At 42.5% G+C, this 21,233-nt stretch overlaps 1 protein-coding gene across 1 annotated transcript in view; it reads left to right on the top strand.

Moving 5' to 3' along the window:
- eipr1 (EARP complex and GARP complex interacting protein 1) overlaps positions 1 to 21,233 on the top strand; it is a 56,472-nt gene that overhangs the window by 34,563 nt on the left and 676 nt on the right. Inside the window, exons 7-8 of the mRNA XM_061062699.1 lie at positions 14,136 to 14,303; positions 17,572 to 17,739. Of these exons, the coding sequence (XP_060918682.1) occupies positions 14,136 to 14,303; positions 17,572 to 17,739 (336 nt within the window). The remainder of the gene's footprint in view (positions 1 to 14,135; positions 14,304 to 17,571; positions 17,740 to 21,233) is intronic.

The following is a 21,233-nucleotide window of genomic DNA, read 5'->3' as shown; positions in this document are numbered from 1 at the left end:
CTCTCCTTTCCTCTCCTCTCCTCTCTTCTCCTCTCCTCTCCTCTGAAATAAGGACAGGGAGGGACAGCAGATCCAGCGTCCTCAGTTAGTTATCTAACACCCTGGAGAGGAGCTCGGTATCTACAGCACCCCGTCTCTCAGACACACAGTGCTTAAAACACAAAGATAACAGCGCTTATGAAACATATATGGATCCTGTTCTACTTTGTACTTATGTAATATGCAGTATTATGTAAATTATAGAATACTCTGCTCCAATATTGGGGACAGAAAGGGTGTTTTAATAGAAAATTCTTACATATTTCCCACTTCTTTTCAGCACGTGTTTTTTGTATCATATTGTACCTTTGCTGTTACATTATTCACAGCTGAAGCCCTGTCCTGCAGAGCTGCTGTTGAGATTTTTTTTAAGGCAAGGTTTTTGTTTTTCATTAATGCATTTTTCAAAGGACATATTGCACTTGTGCCATATGTCGGCAGAAAGTGCTTTGCAGCATTTTGAGGAGTTAACTTCATGAACAGCATGTGAAAAAAAAAAAGATTAATAATGAATGTGGCGCCACAGGGGAACAGTGGAAAGAACTGTTGGGTCATAGCGGAGTCTGTGGGTTTAAACCACAAACTGTATAAAAAGATGGACGACGTGACAGCTCCCAAAAAGTGAAGAAAAACATTTGGAGCTCCCCCTACTGGCTGGCTGCAGTATAGGCTGTAAGCTCTGCCTCCTCCATGTTCACATATGGGACATCGGTCAAACTATAAAATTCAAAAACACACTTGATAACATTTTTATGAAACATTACTGTCATTTAGGTTGGATCTTATAATGCTGGCTTTTGTTTTTATTAGTTATTTGATGCTCTAGTAAAGGGGTATAAAACCATGATTGACAGCTCTGTTGACCAATGAGACTCCTGCAGCGCTGTGTGCATCAAATAAAGATGGAACAGTGAGAGGACATGTAACTAACTCTAACACAAAAGTCGTTGAACTTTCCAAAACCGTGAGTGCCTGCTTCAAACAGAAACGAGAATCTGTTCTGATGTGGACTGAACCCACCTGGGGGATGTTTGAAGTTTTATCGGTGAGTTAAATGTGTGTTTTGGATAGTGGAAAGGACAGAAATGTCAATACCATGGCTTCGTCAGCCATTACTACGGTGGCCGGTAGGGGTCACACGCTACAGTTCCACAGCGCCCCCTCAGGCCTGGAGCACTTCCGTTTAAGACTGAACTTGCAGTGTTTCTGTATTTGCTGTTGTTTTCTGAGTATGTACGTATGTTTTTGACTTGAGATTTGTTTCTGTACTTGCAACGCATTTGTTTCTTTTGCAGCACGTTTCAGCCGTTGCATTTGTTTTGGGAGTTTGCATTTTGAATGTGCAGCGTGTTTTTGTAAATGTAAGTGTATGTATGTAAATGTTGTAAATGTTCTGGCAAGCCGTCAACCGATGATCTTGAGGAGCCTAGGAGAGCTCAAGAGCTCCCAGGAAAGTAGGTGGTTAGTGACTGAGATTTATAGATAGATACATGCAGTAATATGATGTACTGTATATGCAGAGAGAGAGAGAGAGAGGGGAGCTCAGGGTGCCAGTTCCCCCGGTAGTCTAAGCCTATAGCAGCATAACTAAGAGCTGGTCTACACCAGCACCAGCCCTAACTATAAGATTTATCAAAAAGGAAAGTTTTAAGTCTATTCTTAAAAATACAGACTGTGTCTGCCTGCCGGACCCGGGCTGGAAGGCGGTTCCAGAGGAGAGGAGCCCGATAACTGAAGGCTTTACCTCCCATAGTACACTTGGAGACTGTAGGTACCACCAGCAGGCCTGCACTCCGGGACCGCAACGCTCTCGAGGGACAGTACGGCACTAGTAGCTCCTTCAGGCTCCTTCAGATGGTGCCTGGCCATTTAGAGCTTTGTAGGTGAGAAGAAGGATCTTGAATTCTATTCTAGACTGTATAGGGAGCCAGTGCAGAGAAGCCAAGACAGGAGTGATGTGGTCCCATTTCCTGGTTCTGGTCAGTACACGAGCTGCAGCATTCTGGACCAGTTGAAGAGTCTTTAGAGATTTGCCAGAGCACCCTGACAAAAGAGAGTTACAATAATCCAGTCTGGAGGTAACAAATGCATGAACTAGTTTTTCTGCATCACTTTGCGACAGGATATTCCTGATCTTGGATATATTACGAAGGTGAAAGTAGGCTGTTCTTGAAACTTGACTGATGTGAGAGCTAAAAGACATATCTTGATCAAGAAGAACTCCTAGATTCCTAACAGTGGTGCTAGATGCCAGGCTGATGTCATTGAGGACAGTCACATCACTAGAAAAAGTCTCTCTGAGGTTCTTAGGGCCTAGCACAATAACTTCAGTCTTGTCTGAGTTAAGTAGCAAAACATTTCTGGTCATCCAGGTCCTAACGTCCTTAAGGCACGTTTCTAGCTGACATAACTGACTGGTACCATCGGGCTTCATTGATACATAAAGCTGAGTATCATCTGCATAACAATGAAACTGTATGGAGTGTTTCCTCATAATATTTCCCAGAGGAAGCATATATAATGTAAAAAGAATTGGTCCAAGCACTGAACCTTGTGGTACTCCATGGCAAACTTTAGTGTGCATAGAGGACTCATCATTAACATGTACAAACTGAGATCGGTCTGATAAGTAGGATTCAAACCAACTTAAAGCAGTCCCTGTAATTCCAAGCAAATGCTCCAGTCTGTACAACAGGATCCGATGGTCAATGGTGTCAAAAGCAGCACTAAGATCTAACAAGACGAGCACAGACAGAAGTCCCCTGTCTGAGGCTAGAAGTAGATCGTTTGTAACTCTAACTAGTGCAGTCTCAGTGCTATGGTGGACTCTAAATCCTGACTGAAACTCCTCAAATAAACTGTTGTCATGGAGAAAGTCACACAGCTGATTAGCTACCACCTTCTCCAGGATCTTCGAGAAAAAAGGAAGGTTGGATATAGGCCTGTAGTTAGCCAGAGTTCCTGAGTCCAGAGTAGGCTTTTTAAGTAGAGGTTTGATTACCGCTACTTTAAATGCCTGGGGTACATAGCCTGCCAGTAAAGACATATTGATCATATCTAATATGGAGTTGCTAACTAAGGGAAAGACTTCCTTAAACAGCTTGGTTGGGATTGGGTCCAAAATACAGGTTGACGGTTTCGACGCCGAAAAAATGAAATATAGCTCTGAAAGGTCGATTGGAGAAAAACAGTCGAGACTAATATCTGGTCCTGGAACTGTCTCTGCCGTATCAGACGTATCTGCACCAGGTAAGGGCAGGAGGTTACCAATTTTGTCTCTGATGTCTAGAACTTTGTTGTTGAAAAAGCTCAGGAAGTCATTACTGCTGAGGGCTAGAGGAATACAAGGCTCAATGGAGCCATGACTCTCTGTCAGTCTGGCTACAGTGCTGAAAAGGTATCTAGGATTGCCTTTGTTTTCCTCGATTAGAGAGGAGTAGTAGGCAGCTCGGGCGTGACGTAGAGCCTTCATATATCTTCTATGACTATCCTGCCAGAAAAAACGAGATTCTACCGTTTTGGTCGAACACCATATTCTTTCAAAATTCCGTGACGATTGTTTCAGAGTACGGGTTTCTGAGTTGAACCATGGAGCCACTCTCCGCCGCTTGACAACCTTCTGTTTCAGGGGAGCAATCGAATCCAGAGTAACTCTCAGCGAATCCACTGCACTATCAACAAACTGATCTAGCTGAGAGGGACTAAAGCTATCTTAAGAGTTTCCAACTGGGTTGAAACACGGTACTGAATCAAAAACAGCTGAAATAGCTTCCTTAAATCTAGCCACAGCACTATCCGACAAACTTCTAGAGAGCACACCTCTTCCAGGCAGAGGTAATTCTAGTAGGACAAAATCAAATGTAATAAAAAAATGGTCTGATAGCAGAGGATTTTCTAGGAAAACTGTAAGGTTATGGATTTCAATTCCATAAGCTAAAACAAGATCCAGGGTGTGGTTAAAACGATGAGTAGGTTCGTTTACACCCTGGGTGAAACCAATAGAGTCCAATAGTGACATGAAAGCTGTGCTAAGGCTATCATTTTCAACATCCACATGGATATTGAAGTCACCTACAACAATTATTCTATCACTGCTAAGGACTAAGTCTGATAAAAATTCTGCAAACTCAGATAAAAACTCAGAATATGGGCCAGGAGGGCGGTAAACTACAACAACTAGAACTGGCTGAAAGGTTCTTGAGACTGGATGTGGAAGACTAAGAACAAGGCTTTCAAAATGTCGTCCATCTTTGTATACAGTCAGTGAGTCAAAGCTGCTTGTTTTTTTGTTTGTATTTTTGCATATATTTTCAAAACCTTTTTATACTTTAGCTTGCACCGTGGTTTGGAGATAAATATTTTTTTCGATTTTCGATGTCCAGTAAGTATGGAAAAATTGACGATAAAGATGACTTTGACTTTGACTTTGACAAATGGTTCAAACCATACTTTTGCCAACAACTGGGTGAGTGTTTCTGGAGGTACTTCAGCCTCCTTCTGCAGTCAGAAGACCCCCATGTTTAGGTTAAATACGGTAAATGATCAGCTCTACATCGTCAAACTGGACTTTGAGTGTGAGCTTGAGTGGTTGGTTGTTTCTTTACGTCAGCTCTGTGATTAACAGTTTCCAGGGTGGGCTGGCCTCTCGCCCAATGTCAGCTTGGATCGGCTTGAAACCAGTGACTCTCTCAGGATAAGCAATAAAGCTAATGGAATGGATGGGTTATTGCTGTCTATAACCAACATGAATATATTACACTATAAATAAAAGGAGATTTAATATGAAGGCAATCAATGTGGTTAAAGTGATTTGACCTCAGAGCTTCCAATCAGCACAAACAATTAATTGTGAATTAGCTGTGAATAAATTGATTGAATGCATACAGACGCATTCATAATAAAAAGTTTGACTCTTGGACAATAAAACACACTTATTGCAATGTCTCAGCACTGACCTGACCAGGAGATTCTGCAGCAGAGATATCGCTGCATGCTTGAATAATATCATTTCGCAGTTGTATTAATGATCGTTTGATTCTGAACTCGGTTTTCTCACATAGAGCTTGAAGTCCAGATACGGTCAGAGTTGCAGTGCGTGTGTCAAAGGGTCTCTCCCTGATTTCCAACTCTATCCACTGTCCTGTCTCTCCAATAAAGGCAGAAAATGCCAAAAAAAAAAAAAAATCCCAAAGAAATTGCAAAACAGAAAAAGCAACCAGCTGTCTTCAGGACTCAGGAGATATCCTGTTTTCACTGATGGTTTAATTTTATCCTGCTTTTTACTCAGGGTTACCCTTTGAAGATTGAGCACTGTCCTCACTTTATCATCATGACTTGTACTGATGACTGTGGATTAAAGGGGGCTAACTCACTCAATATCTATGGGTACAAATAAAGTAATTTAATCTGCCTTAGTGGACCCAAAAGGATGGACCAGAGCCCTTATTTACAAAGAACATCTTTCGTGTGTGTATGTGTCTGTGTCCTCGACCCCTTTTTACCTGCGATATAACAGACTCAAGTTGCATGTCAGAGGATAGAGAACCTTGAAAAACCAGAAACATTTGGGTTTGGTTCATATTTGAATTGCTGCATTGTAGCCAGAAAAACACAGAATATCAAACATACATAGAACATATTGTAGACAGTAAAGCGAGCATGGATCCATCAATGTGTATTAAATGTGCATCTCCATGAAAAACTTTCATTGACTTTGTCACGAAATTCTGAAGAAAAACAGCGTTGTGTTAGTTTGTGGAGAACCGGCTGTGTGTCATTCCCAGCACACTGGGGTGCTTTGAGCTTTTGAATAACATTAGGCTAGCTAACAGGCATGAAGAACTCGCCACTGGGCATACTATACAGCTCTGTGTGTGTGTGTGGGTGTGTGTCTGTGTCTGTGTGGGTGTGGGTCTGTGTGTGTGTGTGTGTGTGTGTGTGTCTGTGTCTGTGTGGGTGCGTGTCTGTGTGTGTGTGTGTGTGTGTGTGTGTGTGTGTGTGTGTGTGTGTGTGTGTGTGTGTGTGTGTGTGTTTGTGTGTGTCTGTGTGTGTGTCTGTGTGTCTGTGTCTGTGTGGGTGCGTGTCTGTGTGTGTCTGTGTGTGTGTGTGTGTGTGTGTGTGTGTGTGTGTGTGTGTGTGTGTGTCTGTGTGTGTGTCTGTGTGTGTGTGTGGGTGTCTGTGTGTGTGTCTGTGTGTGTGGGTGTCTGTGTGTGTGGGTGTCTATGTGTGAGAGAGGGAGAGGAAGGCCTGTCACTGGAGATGTTCTTACACTGCATCTCCTCTGAATTCCCTCTTGGACTGACAGTCCACAGTGAGGGGCATTACTCACACACACACACACACACACACACACACACACACACACACACACACACACACACACACACACACACACTGAGCTGTGTAATAGCTGTCAGGCCTGCGGCCATACCATGCACTGCAGGGTGCATACTGAAGAGCAGTGCAGTGCTGCAGTGACGCGTGGACTCTCTACACCTCCCCTGTGGTGTGAATTCAGGCTTGTGTGTGTGTGTGTGTGTGTGTGTGTGTGTGTGTGTGTGTGTGTGTGTGTGTGTGTGTGTGTGTGTGTGTGTGTGTGTGTGTGTGTGTGTGTGTGCACGACTTAGCTGGTGGAAGAGGGAGAGAGCACTCAAGGCAGCTATGGAAAGAAAGAAGGAGATACCATGATAAAAAGTGAAATGATTGATTGTTGATCTATTTGCACGTTCACAGGTTAAAAGCTGACCGTCTGTTGGTACAAAGAAAAGTATTTGGACACCATCAAAACTGCTCACACATCGAAACGCATACACGCACACCAAAACACACACACATTTCCTTTCCCACTGATCAGAAGCAATTTCCTCCCACCTTTTCCATACCTTAAGTCGCACTTCAGCCAACCATAATGATAGGATATCTCAGGTAAACCATTATTCAAAAGCTTTTTCCATCATATTTTATTCACATATTCAAATATATCACCATTATGCAAAGAGTGTTGCCCATTAGGAGTGTCGTATTTCACATTCTCATACTGCCATTATGCAAAAGATGTCAGCTGTATTTGAAATAGTGGGTTTCCGTACGGCGCTGTTGATTTGAGGGTGACCTTTTGAACCCGGCTTCTGTCAAATCGATCATCTGTAACCTTTTCATGTGTCCCCGGCTTCCCCAGACGCCAGCCAGTCACCATACTGTAACTCTCATAAACAGTGTATTCATGACCTTATGCAGACCTTGAAATAAAGGAATAAAAATGAACAAAGATACCTTCAGATTTATGAAACTGGCCCTTCACCGCTCATCTTTAATGTCGCACGACTTCACTTAAATGTAATGATGGTGGCAGACATCCCACTCCAAAACTGTGGTGTCATTTTGAAATAGTGGCTTCTGATTTCATACACAGTGAGAAAAAAAGATTAAATGAACTTTACCTATCCTACCTTTTTTATATTTCTATTTGTCTCGTATTAAAACAAGAACACTCTTAAAGTGGTCTTAAGTTGGTGGCTTGATACACAATATTTTGTTGGCTTAAACTAATTACTTGCTGGTCCTTCATCCAGTCTAAGACATTTAAAAAATATATTACATAGGCTCTAGTTAAAATCGTTGAATGTTTAATGCAGTATATTGCATTTTTTGCAACTGTTTATGTTTCTGTGTCAAGATGCTTATTACATCTCAGCCTCGAATGCTCAAATATCTCCCCCCAAAAATCTTACTATTTAACTGTAAATTTCAAACTTTATTTTAGGGAACATATTCTGAAAAATCCACTTTTAGTGTTTTTGAACATATATTTGGGTAACCTGAGTGTCTACTGACCCACAACATGTGAAATAAACCCATCCAGTCCTTTGTTTGTGGTCTGCATAAGTCTTACTACACAGAGAAAAATGCTCCGTTTCAAATGTGCTCTCCTTGTGATGTCACAGTGGGATTCTGGTAAAAAAAAAACTCTCCTCCCCTCCCCTGTTATCTCCACCCATGGACTCCACCCCCAGCCTAGAACAAAACTTTTGCGCAGGTCCACCATTTTTATTCTGGCTAGCGAAGGAGTGATGTCTACAGGGGAAAACTCAGGGAGGGGTTCATTGTATTTAAAGAGACACACACACCAAAACGGAGCGTTCTGAGAGAGCTGGTTTATACAGGGTCACAAACCTCCTCTGGTGCTTGATTCATGTTATATTTTGACCACAGCACAGCACAGATGTTTCATTTAGACCACAAGGGACTGTTTGAAAAGCTGGAGAAGGGGGATAATATGTTCTCTTTAAATCTTGATGCCCTGAACAATGATTGTACATGAATTCACTGTAACGTATCGTCTCTGTTTGCCAAAACTGAGAGAAGCTTTTCCGTCTGGACTCTGACTCTGGACTCTCATTAGTAGCCGTCATGATTGTGTGAAGTTTTTGTAGCTAATTATTCTGCAGCTGCACTGCAGGATGCATCACTGGGGATGTATTGTACGGAACAATTTTTATTAAAACATTTTTTAACTATAGACTTTAGTGTGAAGAATGTAACTTCAGCTTAACTTTCTAAGCTAATATTAAAGTTTTGGGGGGTTTTGACTTTTGAGGGCACCTCATGCTAACCATGCACATCTCCCCCATCATTCAGGCAGCTTGATGTAATAATCTCTTACTTTTATGCATGGGCAGACTCTCCCCCTCTGTTCTCTCCCCCCCTCCCTTCACCTGCCTCCCTCCCTCCCTCTACCTGCCTCTCCGTCTCCCTCTTTCTCTCTCCCATCTGTCTCTCTCTTCCAGCTCCATCTCAAAGCCAGGCTTTAATTTTGATCAGCGATGAAATGATTGCGCTCCTATTTCGATTTTTCTTTCCTCCCCCTCCCACCCCACAGCAGTTGTCATAGAAACAGAGACATGTGTGTGCGCTTGTGTTAATATGTGTGTGTGTGTGTGTGTGTGTGTGTGTGTGTGTGTGTGTGTGTGTGTGTGTGTGTGTGTGTGTGTGTGTGTGTGTGTGTGTGTGTGTGTGTGTGTGTGTGTGTGTGTGTGTGTGTGTGTGTGTGTGTGTGTGTGTGTGTGTGTGTGTGTGTGTGTGTGTGTGTGTGTGTAATTGTGAGCGTCTGTGTTCCAGTCGATCCCCTCAGCAGAGATTTATCACACAGACTAAGTCAGGAGGGTGTGTGTCAGAGTGTGTGTGAGGCTAAATGTGTGTGTGTTTGCAGTGTGTGTGTGAGAATGAATGTGTGTGAGACAAAATGTGTGTGTGTGAATGTGTGAATGTGTGTGTGTGTTTGCAGTGTGTGTGTGTGTATTTGTCTGTCTACCTTTGTAGCTCCTTCCTCACACACTTACTTTATATCTTTTTTTATTTACACACACACAAAAGTATTTGAGCGTGTGTGTGTTTTCCCAGTTTTATGTTTTTATCTGTGAGCGCCTAACAGTGTGTGTAATAGCTCCCCTGTCCCCTCATCAAACCCCCATCTCACACACACACACACACACACACACACACACACACACACACACACACACACACACACACACACACACACACCCTGGCTGTATGACTTGAGATTGAGTGTGTTTGGTGGCTTAGACCAGCCACAACTCTAATCCTCCGCACTCATACAAACACAAACACACACTCGCACACGTACAAAAAGTCCCAGGTCTCTCTCGGCTATTAGCCTGAGCCGAGGGAGTGTATGCGTGAGTGTGTGTGTGTGCGTGCATGTGTGTGTGTGTGTGTGTGTCCGTGTGTGTGCGTACTTGGAGGGGATTGCTCAGAGACACCAGTGAGGGAAAGAGCAAAACTAACCCAATTTCCTGCTCCATTTCCTTTTTCACGCGGCGGGTGCGTCCCATTCCACGGCGAGCCGGGTTGAACACCAGCAAACCTTCAGCCCGGGGTCACGCCTTTTACCTCAGAGTCACACACAGGAGGAGGGGGGGGGGGGGGGGGGGGGCACTGTATATAAACCATGTGCTTCAGACTAAAATTACACATTAAAACTGATATTTTTGAGTCAAATTAAAGTTCACTAAAAGTTTCAAGTGGAGTCAGATATCAACTTTACTGGTTGATGCTTGTTTGAAATATTTAGATGAACTATATGTATTCATCTTTATAATGAACTAACCTCTTTAAAATCATAACCCATTTATTCCCTGATATTATAAAGCACAAGTTATTGTCCCACAGTGTAGGGATAGATATCGAGGACATGACGTTATGAGTAATTGGCAGAATCATCTCAGCAAACAGGCATGAGGCATATCAAACATTTTGATGGATTCAAAATCTAAAAGATTTAAAGTAGGAAGAACAAACAATTGGTCATCTCTACATCTCAATGCTATACTGATGAAAATCCATTTCAGTTCTTATATAGTGGTTCAGTTATCACCTCTCAAGATAACAAACACCATCGATTTGACATAGTCTCCCTTTGCCCTCAGATTACATGAGGAAGTCCTCTTTTCATACTTAAGACTAGTCAACTAGTTTAAAAGTGAGAAAACTATTTATCTTATTCAGTCATTGTCGTGATCAGCTGTGTTATCTTTTCAGACCTATAATAGGATCACAGCGTCTGCGTGGAAACAATTCCAAATTACTTAGGTTAGTGTGGCTAATGCAGTGCAGGCGCCATTACATTTGGTCGTTTCAGGACAACATCCACATGCCTCTGCTAAATGTCATACACATTGTTTTATTTTTTTATTTGCTTTATTTTTTATTTATTTATTTATTTTTATTCATTGCTCCGGTCTAGCGGTTGTATGTCAGTTTAACCGGACACAGCCAACTTTTCTCCAATTTCTAGATGAGAAAAACTGACACACTGCGCATGCTCCAAGATGCCATCCGTCCACTGTACGGGAGAGCAGGCCAACTAGAGCTACAGCCCTGCCTAGTGGCAAGTGGCTGCATTACAGCTTAGACACATCATTTAACCATCCTTGTGGTGCTTTTCTTTGTGGGTGATTCTGCACATGTAACTGTTGATGATTGAGAGACACTTCCAATTGGACATAAGCCCCACACCTGGGCATACGCAGTGGGTGGAGCTCTGCCTACTTGGGATCATTTTATTGGACTGCAGGAGCAGTGTGCAAGATTTTCTCTTTGCAAGCCATACTGTAGTTTAACCTCCAACAGACCTGCTTCATGAGATAGATGGATGTGCAAACACCTCCTTTAAAACAGGCCTACATTAATAAAATATTAATAATAGTTTTAGCAACATGACTTTTAATCATTTATATGACTAATCATGCAGATATTTTATCTATCCAGTCAGTCTTTGTTGGAGCTTTGGACTGTAGCCATTTTTGTGTTATTGCTTTTTTTGCTGACTGTTTTTAATATCTTCACTAGGTATTTACCCTGCACCAAAATCTGAGCTGCATTTTTTGCCAAACTAAATTCTTAAGAAAGAAAACTCAATCCTGACACCATAAATGTTTTGTATTGCCCATGTTACCTTGTTCCTGTCAGTATGGCCGAATTATTTCTGGGCAAAGTCCGTACTTCACATCCAAGATCACAGCAGCAACTCGGAGAGAGCGAGAAGGTAACGCAGCAACTGACACTCTGACAGTGTCTCCAAGGAATGGTAAACATTTAAGCCCTGAAGCTAACCTTAGCCAACATCCCACTAACGACAGGAAAAGAAAAAATACAATGTCACCTTTAGTTCTGTTGTTCAAGTGTGTTGAGTACTTTTCACAAAGTATTTTCTCACTCGGGCGTGTTCAGCCTTCTGACTGCACTCACTGCAGAGCAATATCACAGCAGCTTCAGTGTTCTGTTTGACATGTATGAGTTTCTTAACAGTAATATTGTAGTGAGCGAGTGATTCACTGTTTTTGTTGTAAGGGAGAAGAGACATGTCTTCTTAATTGTGTGATGCAAACATTGATGAGGACTTTTATACTCCTGTAGTCTGAACCCGGCCGGATATCTCCTTATCACCGTTGTCCTCAGAATATATCGCTCTGCATAGCTCCTGAACCTCACAGCTGCATTTAAAGGGATAAGACTTCAGTCGACTGTCACCCTTAAAAACAGGGATTGTTAGGTCTGTTTGTCATTTTTTCATATTTTTTCTGACTGGGTTTAAAGTTTCTGCATATATCTGCTAATAAGTGGACCTGTGTATGTTTTGATATTCTCTTGTTTGCACACAATTAGTCATCTACAACATGTACGTATGCTAGACGACTAATATGTAGATCAGTGGAAGCTCAACTTGTTATTTTCCTTCAAGCTGTGACTTCATGGTCCAGTGTCAGTGACGGCACGTTCAAATACACACACAGAGTCGCACACAGTCCCTGAGTTGTCTTGACCTAATTGAAGCCCAGCGGTCTGCCCCAGGTCATTCTTTTATTCCTCCCCTATTTTAATGAGATTTTTAATTAGCATGTTAATTGCCTAACGTGATCAGCGGGGTGATGATCTAGCCGGGCTAGCTGCGGTTGGCTTCCAGCTGGGCCAGAACACTGAAGCTTTCCACTCCGCTGAACAAAGCTGTGCCAAGCCGAGCAGTGCTAGGCTAGCCCCGGAGAAGAAACGATGCTGAAGAAAAACAAGTGCTGATTTTATACTAAGTCTCGTGTTGCATTTATGGGGGGAACAAAGCAGTAGATCCAATTAATTACGGGTTTATTCTAATGGGCTCCCATTCTTTGACCCCCAGTTGATTTTCCTGCTTTCTTCTTTTATACAGAAAACAACATCAGGAGGCTTCAAAGACACCATGATAAAAAAACATGTGCAGAACTATAGCAACACCATACCTGTACATATGGAAACATGATTACCAACTGTATGCGAATAGAGTTGCTTTAATACAAACACTAAGAAAACATTGTAACATGTAAAGGAATCATATGATGGCAAATGCAGTAGCTCTTAACGCAGAAATTGTACCCTCGAAAAAAAAGACGACACATATTCCTTTCTCCTCCACCATTGTTGTTGACAAAGTTTTTATCAGAAGCCTTCTCGATTTTGATTTGTCAATGAAGGAGAAGTGACATTAGACAAGTTCTACGCTGTGATGAATAAACAACTGAAGTGTTTATACGCTCAGCATGCAAAGCCATGAAAATACTGAAAACACTGAACTGTATTGGTTTTGTATCAAAAATGGGTGCGGCCATTGAGAAAAAAATGGGGCCGCCAACGAACACACTTAACTTTAACACGCCTCAAATTGTTAGAGACGGTGAGTGCAGAGATTTGGATTGGGCATCCTTTACAAACAGGTAGTATATTGAGGGTTTGTCTAATCTTTAGATTTTTTATTTTTTGGGCTTTTTGTTCCTTTAATGTAGAGATAGGACAGTGGATAGAGTCGGAAACCAGGGAGAGAGAGTGGGGAACGACATGCAGGAAGGAGGCCACAGGCGGGATGCGAACCCGGGCCGCCCGCTTGAGACGACAGCCTCAATACATGGGGCGCGCCTAATCTTTAGCCAATAAAAAACATCACAATGGTATTTTTTTACTTTTTAAGTGAACACAAGCTCTAACATAAGCTGAGCCGAGGAGAATATGAAGGGAGTAAAAGGATGTGTAGGTGGCTGGAAAGATGGAAAGCGACACAATGCACAGAGCGTCTCTCTTCTCCCGTCATTCTGTTAACTTCGCTGTGGCAGATACTCAAGGCTGTGCTGTTATGAGGATTGCCTTTATAATTTACCACCACCGGTGTCGGCTTCTTTATTGAGCCTGGCCTTCGCTGACAGACACAGACACAGAGGAGGCTTTGATTTAGCCTGGGAATGTTTGCGAGCTCATGTGGACTCTGTGAATCACTCGCTCTGTCTCATATCTGCTTTTGTTGTTCTGTCATATCCCACTCTCTCTCTCTCTCTCTCTCTCTCTCTCTCTCTCTCTCTCTCTCTCTCTCTCTCTCTCTCTCTCTCTCTCCTATTCCTCGCTCTTATCATTTCTCTCCATTCTGCTGCTCCTCTCATTCATATCCCTCCATCCTATTTCTGTTCTCTCTGCCGCTCCTCTCGTTTGTCTTTCCCTCAACGCCTCCTGCCGTCCTCCTTATCGCCCCTCTCTCTCTTTTTCTGTCTCCTCTCCAGTCAGATCTACAGTATTGAGAACGCCCATGGCCAGCTGGTGCGTGACCTAGACTTCAACCCCAACCGACAGTACTACCTGGCCAGCTGTGGAGACGACTGCAAGGTCAAGTTCTGGGATGTCCGCAACGTCCAGGAGCCCGTCAAGACCCTGGAGGAGCACTCGCACTGGTGGGTTGATCAGAGGGAAGAGTTTAGAGCGGTTAAGATAGGTGGGGCGGCTTGTGGAGCGAGTCCGGCCCTTGAACCCAGAGGACCTGAATTTAAGATGCAGTGTTGGCAAATCCCTGCCATGCACGTGTCCCTACACGGCTCTAAAATGACTGGCTACAAAAATGAAGTGAAAATACTCCCATGACGGGTGCTGACACATTGTGCTAGCTGCAGTGGCGATTCTAGGGTTTGTTGGAGCCCTAAGCAAAAGTTATGTCAGGGGCCCTCCGACCATCGCTCAGCAGGGCAACGAGAGTGTATGCGGTCATATGGGGCCCCTTTAGGGAGGTTTCCTACTGTCATTGCAAAATTTGCACATTTTGGGTTGCTGCTTTGGTCCCAAGTTTGTCAGCCCTCTGGAGCCCCCCTACTGGTCTGGGGCCCCAAGCAGTTCCCTGCCTTGCCTGTTGACAAGCAGCACCCCTGGCTAATGGCGACATCTTGGAGCCGCTGAATTGTCTTCTCCGTGAACTTGTGTCGAGGGTATAACATTTTATCTTTAATTTTATTACTTGATTGGAATTGACAAGAAATATAACCAACAACAAAAAAAAAAGGAAAAAGTAATTTATCATCTCATTAAATTTTACAACTTGAATGTGTGAGAGGTATTTCCTGCGTCTAATATAATCACACTGTATTTGCCTGATGGGAACGAAACCTCTAATTCAGCATGAGAGTGTGATTGAGGCACATTCAGGAAAACTCACCAACAATAATGATAAACACCTTGATAACTCCTTTGCTGCACTGGTGATTGGTTTCTGCTTTTTATTAATGGCTTTATCTTCTAACTAATGAAATGCCCTAACTACTGCTGGTGCAATAAACTGCAGGTATACTCTAATTACTAATTAAAAAACACAGCTACTCCTTTTGTCAGTAAGGGTTCAATCACTGTGGGTAGTTTGCATCCAAGTCCTGCTCTGGGTTGTCTTCTGCGAGAGCTTCAGGCGATGCTGAGAGCTGAACACAGTGTACTGCTGGAGAGTGTGTGTGTGTGTGTGTGTGTGTGTGTGTGTGTGTGTGTGTGTGTGTGTGTGTGTGTGTGTGTGTGTGTGTGTGTGTGTGTGTGTGTGTGTGTGTGTGTGTGTGTGTGTGTGTGTGTGTGTGTGTGTGTGTGTGTGTGTGTGTGTGTGTGTGTGTGTGTGAGACACTCTCCTGTGTGAGCTGAATGGATGATCAGTGTGTCTGCAAGCCAAACTAGGCTATAACTGCTGCAGCAAACCTCATCTGATAAAGGCATGCACATACACATTATATGCATGCACATATGCCTTTGTGCATGTAATCACACACACACACACACACACACACACACACACACACACACACACATACAGTTGAGCGTGTGTTATCTCCAAAAGAAAGATAGGCTTGGCAAACATATCCATAACTGGAGATTGCTGCAGATGGGATCTTTTCAGATGGGTGATAAGTGTGTGTGTGTGTGTGTGTGTGTGTGTGGAGGAATGTGCATAGGTTCTTTTTTTTATCTCTATGTGAGGCTACAGAAATGTGTGTTTTCAAGCATTTCTATAATGCATAGGCATATGTCTGTGTGTATTTGTCCTTTATCTTTATTGTGACGCATATTATGTGTGGGTGTTTCCCAAAGTGTGTGTGTGTCTGTGCTTTGTTGTGTGCACTCGTTTTTCAGAGCGCAGCCAGGATATGGCCTCGGGGCTGCTGGGGGTATTAGGGACTATTTTTTAGAAGGGAAGCGGATTAGGGGGAGCGCGGGGAACAGCGTGGCCGAGGCTGATTTCCTGTCAACAGCCTCGGTTATCCCTCAATCCCTCCCTGTGAGAGAACCGGGACCGCACTCTGAGCTGTGCCCCGGGCTCACAGAGAAAGAAAGAGAGAGAGAGAGAGAGACATAGACGAATACAAAGAGAGGAAGAGGATGAAAAGGAGGAAGACGAGTGTTGACGAGTAGAAAAAGACAGAGAGGGAGAGAAATGGCGGGAAGAAGGAATGATGAGGAAGAATTGAAGTGAAACTGAGCACTTTATAAAACCAGGATCATAATGTGTTTGGCAATTATCACCAACTCATTTAAAATTGAGCCCAAATATAGACTAGGAGGTACAAAATCCACATTTTTGGCATCAGAACAAACACACTGATAGGAATATTTAGCTGTGAATCACACTGTGACAACGCTGCATTTTTCTGCATGACTTGCAAGTGTGTGAACAGAAGATAAAGAATGAGAATATCTCTGCAGGACTGTGTATGTTGTAACATATGGTCAGGCTGCACATACAGTCTCCATACATATGAGCGTGCATCATATAGTAATGTCCGTGCATTTACTGCTCGTGTTTTGCCACCAATGTAACTTTTTTAGGGCACGTTGGAAGTTAGATGAAGACTGCAGAGGAGGGCAAAAATATCTGATGATTGTTTCTGTATGCTCTGTTTCTTTTCAAGGTTGGGTTTTCCTCCTAAGTGTTAATCATTCTCAAGGTTATCAATCACAAAAATCTCCTCCACATCTTTTTGATTTCTTCTTCTTCTTCTTCTTATAATGAACAGCAGCTTCAGGTTCAATTCTCCATCACTCTTTGGCAGACAGCATGCATAGGGATGCAGCTGACATAAGCTTAGCTTGATTTTAGGTCCTTCATTGTTTATTGTTCTCGGATGATTAAATGGGAGGTATCGATAGAAGTCTCCTCTTCTGCAAAACAACAACGACCTCGATATAAAACCCTGAATAAAGACATCTCTCGTTCAGTATCTGAGTCTCTCCAAAGCTCTAAGGCAGACTCTCCGAGCTGCCACCAACACCTGTATAACTATTGTTATGTTAACAGATAGTTTCACCATCTTTGGAGGATATGAACATTTAACTGTTGCTTTCCTGCTGCTTGGTTCCGTAAATTATTTATTTGATCACAGAAAACAGCTGAAATAATGTTCTGCTGTGGGAAGCAGGAATGTTCTCTTGTGTGTTTTTTTTAAGTCAAACACAAAACTAGATGAAATAGCTGTTGCTGTCCCTGCTGTGTTTGATCCATCTAAAGTAAGAGTGAAAATGTCTGAATTTAATCATCAGCATACATTTTACTGTGATGCCCCTTTAAGATGATTTTATCCATCATTCAGTCTGCTGACTCTTTTAGTACTGAATGAACCTGACTTCACGTCCTCTTTATTTCTCCTCTGTTACTTAACGCCTCTCTGGGATTGTGTGTTTCTTCTTCTTTTTCCGTCCCAGGGTGTGGAGCGTCCGCTACAACCACAGCCATGACCAGCTGGTGTTGACAGCCAGCAGCGACAGCCGCCTCATCCTCTCCAATATGGTGTCCATCTCCTCCGAGCCGTTTGGACACTTGGTGGATGATGAGGAGCTCAGCGATGGGGAGGACAACCACCAGGATGACAAGTAAGAGCAACCCGGGCTAGTTAAGAACTGACAATGCTTCTGGTTATAAAAACAATAAAAAATAATTCCTCATTTCTTTGTGGACACCAGAAAAATCCCTCAGGTAAAGGAGTGGTCCTTAGTCTTGGTACTGTAAAGCCACTACATCAAGAGGAAGAGTTTTCTGCATGTATGCATGTGTTCAGGTGGTGAAATAGTCAAGACATGACAAGATCAACCATTGATACCTCATACCTTGTCGCACTGGTAGCACGTTCGACTCCCGATCCTGACGCTGTTTGCTGCATGTCGTCCTCCTCTCTCTCTCTCTCTCTCTCTCCACATTTCCTGTCTCTCTTCAGCTGTCCAGATCACAGTCCTGTGTTAAAGCAAAGAGAAGCCTAATAAAACAAACCATGAAATGCTTTAGCAGGCACCACGATGTGCTTCCTGTTTGAAGTCATCTGAAGATAAAAAACCTGCTCTCTCACATTGTTTTGACACCCAGAATAATCAAGTGGGAAATGTAAAACATGAAGAATATTACAGTCAAAACACTTCAGGTGTTTTCCTCCGGAGCGTAAGGATTCGATTTCTTAGAGCTGAAGAGATGTCATCTGTAATCGTAACCATTCAGTCATTTTCAAATCCACTCTTTCTACGTCCATTATGGTCCCAATTCCCCCTCTCAACCATAACTACCAGCACTTACGCTCAATGACCGACTCTCATCCACAATTATCAACTCTTCTTCCTAATCACCAGCTCTCAGCGTTAGTTTTAACCCTTACACTGCACTGATTGACCCCTCTCGTGTGCTCAGTGCATGTCCTCTCCACAGAACCTGGACACCACAAACCTCCTCCGCTGGTTGAGCTATTTGCTGAATTCATACGGTTATTTTTGAACAGTTTATTGAAATATTTTAGATGATTGGGTACCTGGAAGGGTTACTATTTACAAAAATCAACTGAATCTCATTTGATTGTACTTCCCACTCTACTTCCTGGAAGTATCTTCAAGAAAAAAAGAGAACAAGGAGCAGCAACCGAAACAGCTTTTGGACACACCTGTCCTCGAGTGTGTGCAGTGGTTTTTGCCTCTCTGGAATCCCCTTCAAGTTAATTATCCACCTGGTTTGCTGCTGCTGCTGCGGTGCTTGGCAGGCTTTACATATTGGTGACTGATGGTCGTTAGCCAAGAATTTGGACAATATTAAAAAATGAAGAAAAAAAGAAATGAAGATTACTTTAAGACAGCTGGGTCTCCGTTTTACCACCATCCTACTCCAAACAGTGAAGGGTGCACTCCAGCTCCAGGAAAACTCCCATGATCTTATTTCTGACATTGGAACGTCGTCTGTGATAGACAACTGTGTTACAACATGGTTTTGTAAGGGCACTATTTTGGTTGCTGCATTGTTAGCTATGACTCATTACAAGCCATTCAGGCTTTATTTATGCTTCTAACATCTTGATATAATATGTGCATCTGGACTTGTAAGGTGAATGTGGCTTTTAATAATAGTAATGACATACTTTGACTAGAAATTAGACAATTCAACATGTCTCTGACACATATGAAACAAAATGGGAGATCTTATACTTGTGTGTTCCGCTGCATTCCTTTTAACTGAACCATCAAGTTTATTTCACTTTCATGCTGCTAAAACTATCTTCACTAACAGTGGATTATAATACTTCCTGTAGCAGGGTATCTGTTCAATATAAAGTCTGCTAAAAATACTGCAGTCCTTGTGGCTAAGTGAAGCGACGACCATCATTTAGAAGCATTGGTTAGGTGTTCTCAGTAGACCTTCTTACTCATATCTCGGCCAATGAATCAATACCAGCAGAGCTGCGGCTTAATTTGAGTGTGCAGCTCCGAGGGAGCAGCTTCTGTCTGTGGGAAACAGTTCATGTAAAATAAATCCAGATATGTATGTCACTGTTTCCCCTCAGGTCTGATTACAGCGGTGGGTTTAGAGAAAAAAAGAACTAGGGAAGGCAATAAAGCTCCATCATGTTTCAGAAGTTTTATTTATTTCCACATTGATTTATCAGTAGGAGAAATGTCTCACCGCTAAGCATGTTTCTGATCGTGTGCATGAGAAATTAACAAAGAAGGTGTGTGCTACCTGTCCACCGTGCTAAAGAGATAAACCAATACATACAAAGTCTATGTTCAAGAGTGTTTATGATAACTCGCTCCACAAAATGTCTTCATCTAAATTTGCTGTTATCGGTACCATGAGGAGATGTTGACCTCTGGTAACACTATGGAGCAGTGAGATCCTTGTTGGTTTATAACCTGCATGCACAAGATGAAACACTACAGCACTGACGCAAACACAAAGGTGATGTAATGCACAAGTTCTTGACTTGATTGTCTTCAAACTGAAATAAACTCTCAAGAGACATCAAAGCTCTAAAACACGAAGATCTACTGAAAAGTTACCACGTTATTTCTCTAACTAGGCTCTACAATTGTCTCTACAAAAGTGTGTTTTCGCACAAAGGAAATGACGACATGTGATCTGCTCAAACTGACCTGACATGATGGGTAAGGTTGCTCAACACTGTGTCGTGAAACATGTCAGCATGCAGATTTTCCTCATGTCCGGTTTGCATCAGGAATGGTTGATCAGAACTCCATTCACAAAACAAGAAAGTTCTTTTCAAATCTTCTTAGAACAGACTTGACTTACTTTTTACAACTCTGTGTCATGATGTAATTTTGAACCATAAAATCAGAAGAACATCTTTACTGTATATTCCGGGTTAATACTACTCTGTTAATCCATTGTGCAGCCTGTGTGTGTCCTGCTGGTTAAATTGAAACAGAAACTAATAGATTATTGGGGATGCTGTCCCGGCTCAAACAGATCACTGCTGTGTTTGGTTTCTAACCATCTATCTGCGTTATGTCTTGAATCTGTCTGCTGAACTGATCCAGTCATTCAATTTGGCCTCAAGTATCTGTCAGTGGCAGGAAAGTTACTCCAAACAGAATTTCCAGATATATCAAAATTTCAGGATATGTCGTTATTCCTGTGTTTCACTGAACCTGGCTGAGTAATATTTTACATTAGTTACATTGCATCCATAAAATCCGACGAAGTACTCTTTTGTGCAAGTAACATACAATGTCAAAAACACTTCAAGAAGGCAGTTATAATGCGCCCCATGAACAGTGGCTGGAGTCCTCGTCGCAGCAGTTTTAGGTTCAAATCCAGCCTCCACCCTTTGCTGCATGTCATCCCCCACCCTCTCATCTCAAAGTTTCCTGTCTCTCTTCAACTGTCCTATCTGATAAGGGCAAAATACAACTTTTGCGATTTTTTTACAGAATTATGTACGGCTGTTCAGACTCATTTTTACACCATGTATTAAATAAATAATGACGTTCCATCCACTTGATTCAGGTTGTGTGATGATGTGTTTTCTTTATTTTACATTGGCTGAGTGTTAAACCCAAAGAAGAAGACACTGTTGCAATAACCTTGAGTATTTCAC

This window comes from Labrus mixtus, chromosome 18 (genome assembly GCF_963584025.1).
Source record: "Labrus mixtus chromosome 18, fLabMix1.1, whole genome shotgun sequence".
Taxonomy (NCBI): Eukaryota; Metazoa; Chordata; class Actinopteri; order Labriformes; family Labridae; genus Labrus; species Labrus mixtus.
The sequence above is the reverse complement of the archived record's forward strand: the minus strand, read 5'-3'. Positions and strand labels throughout refer to the sequence as shown.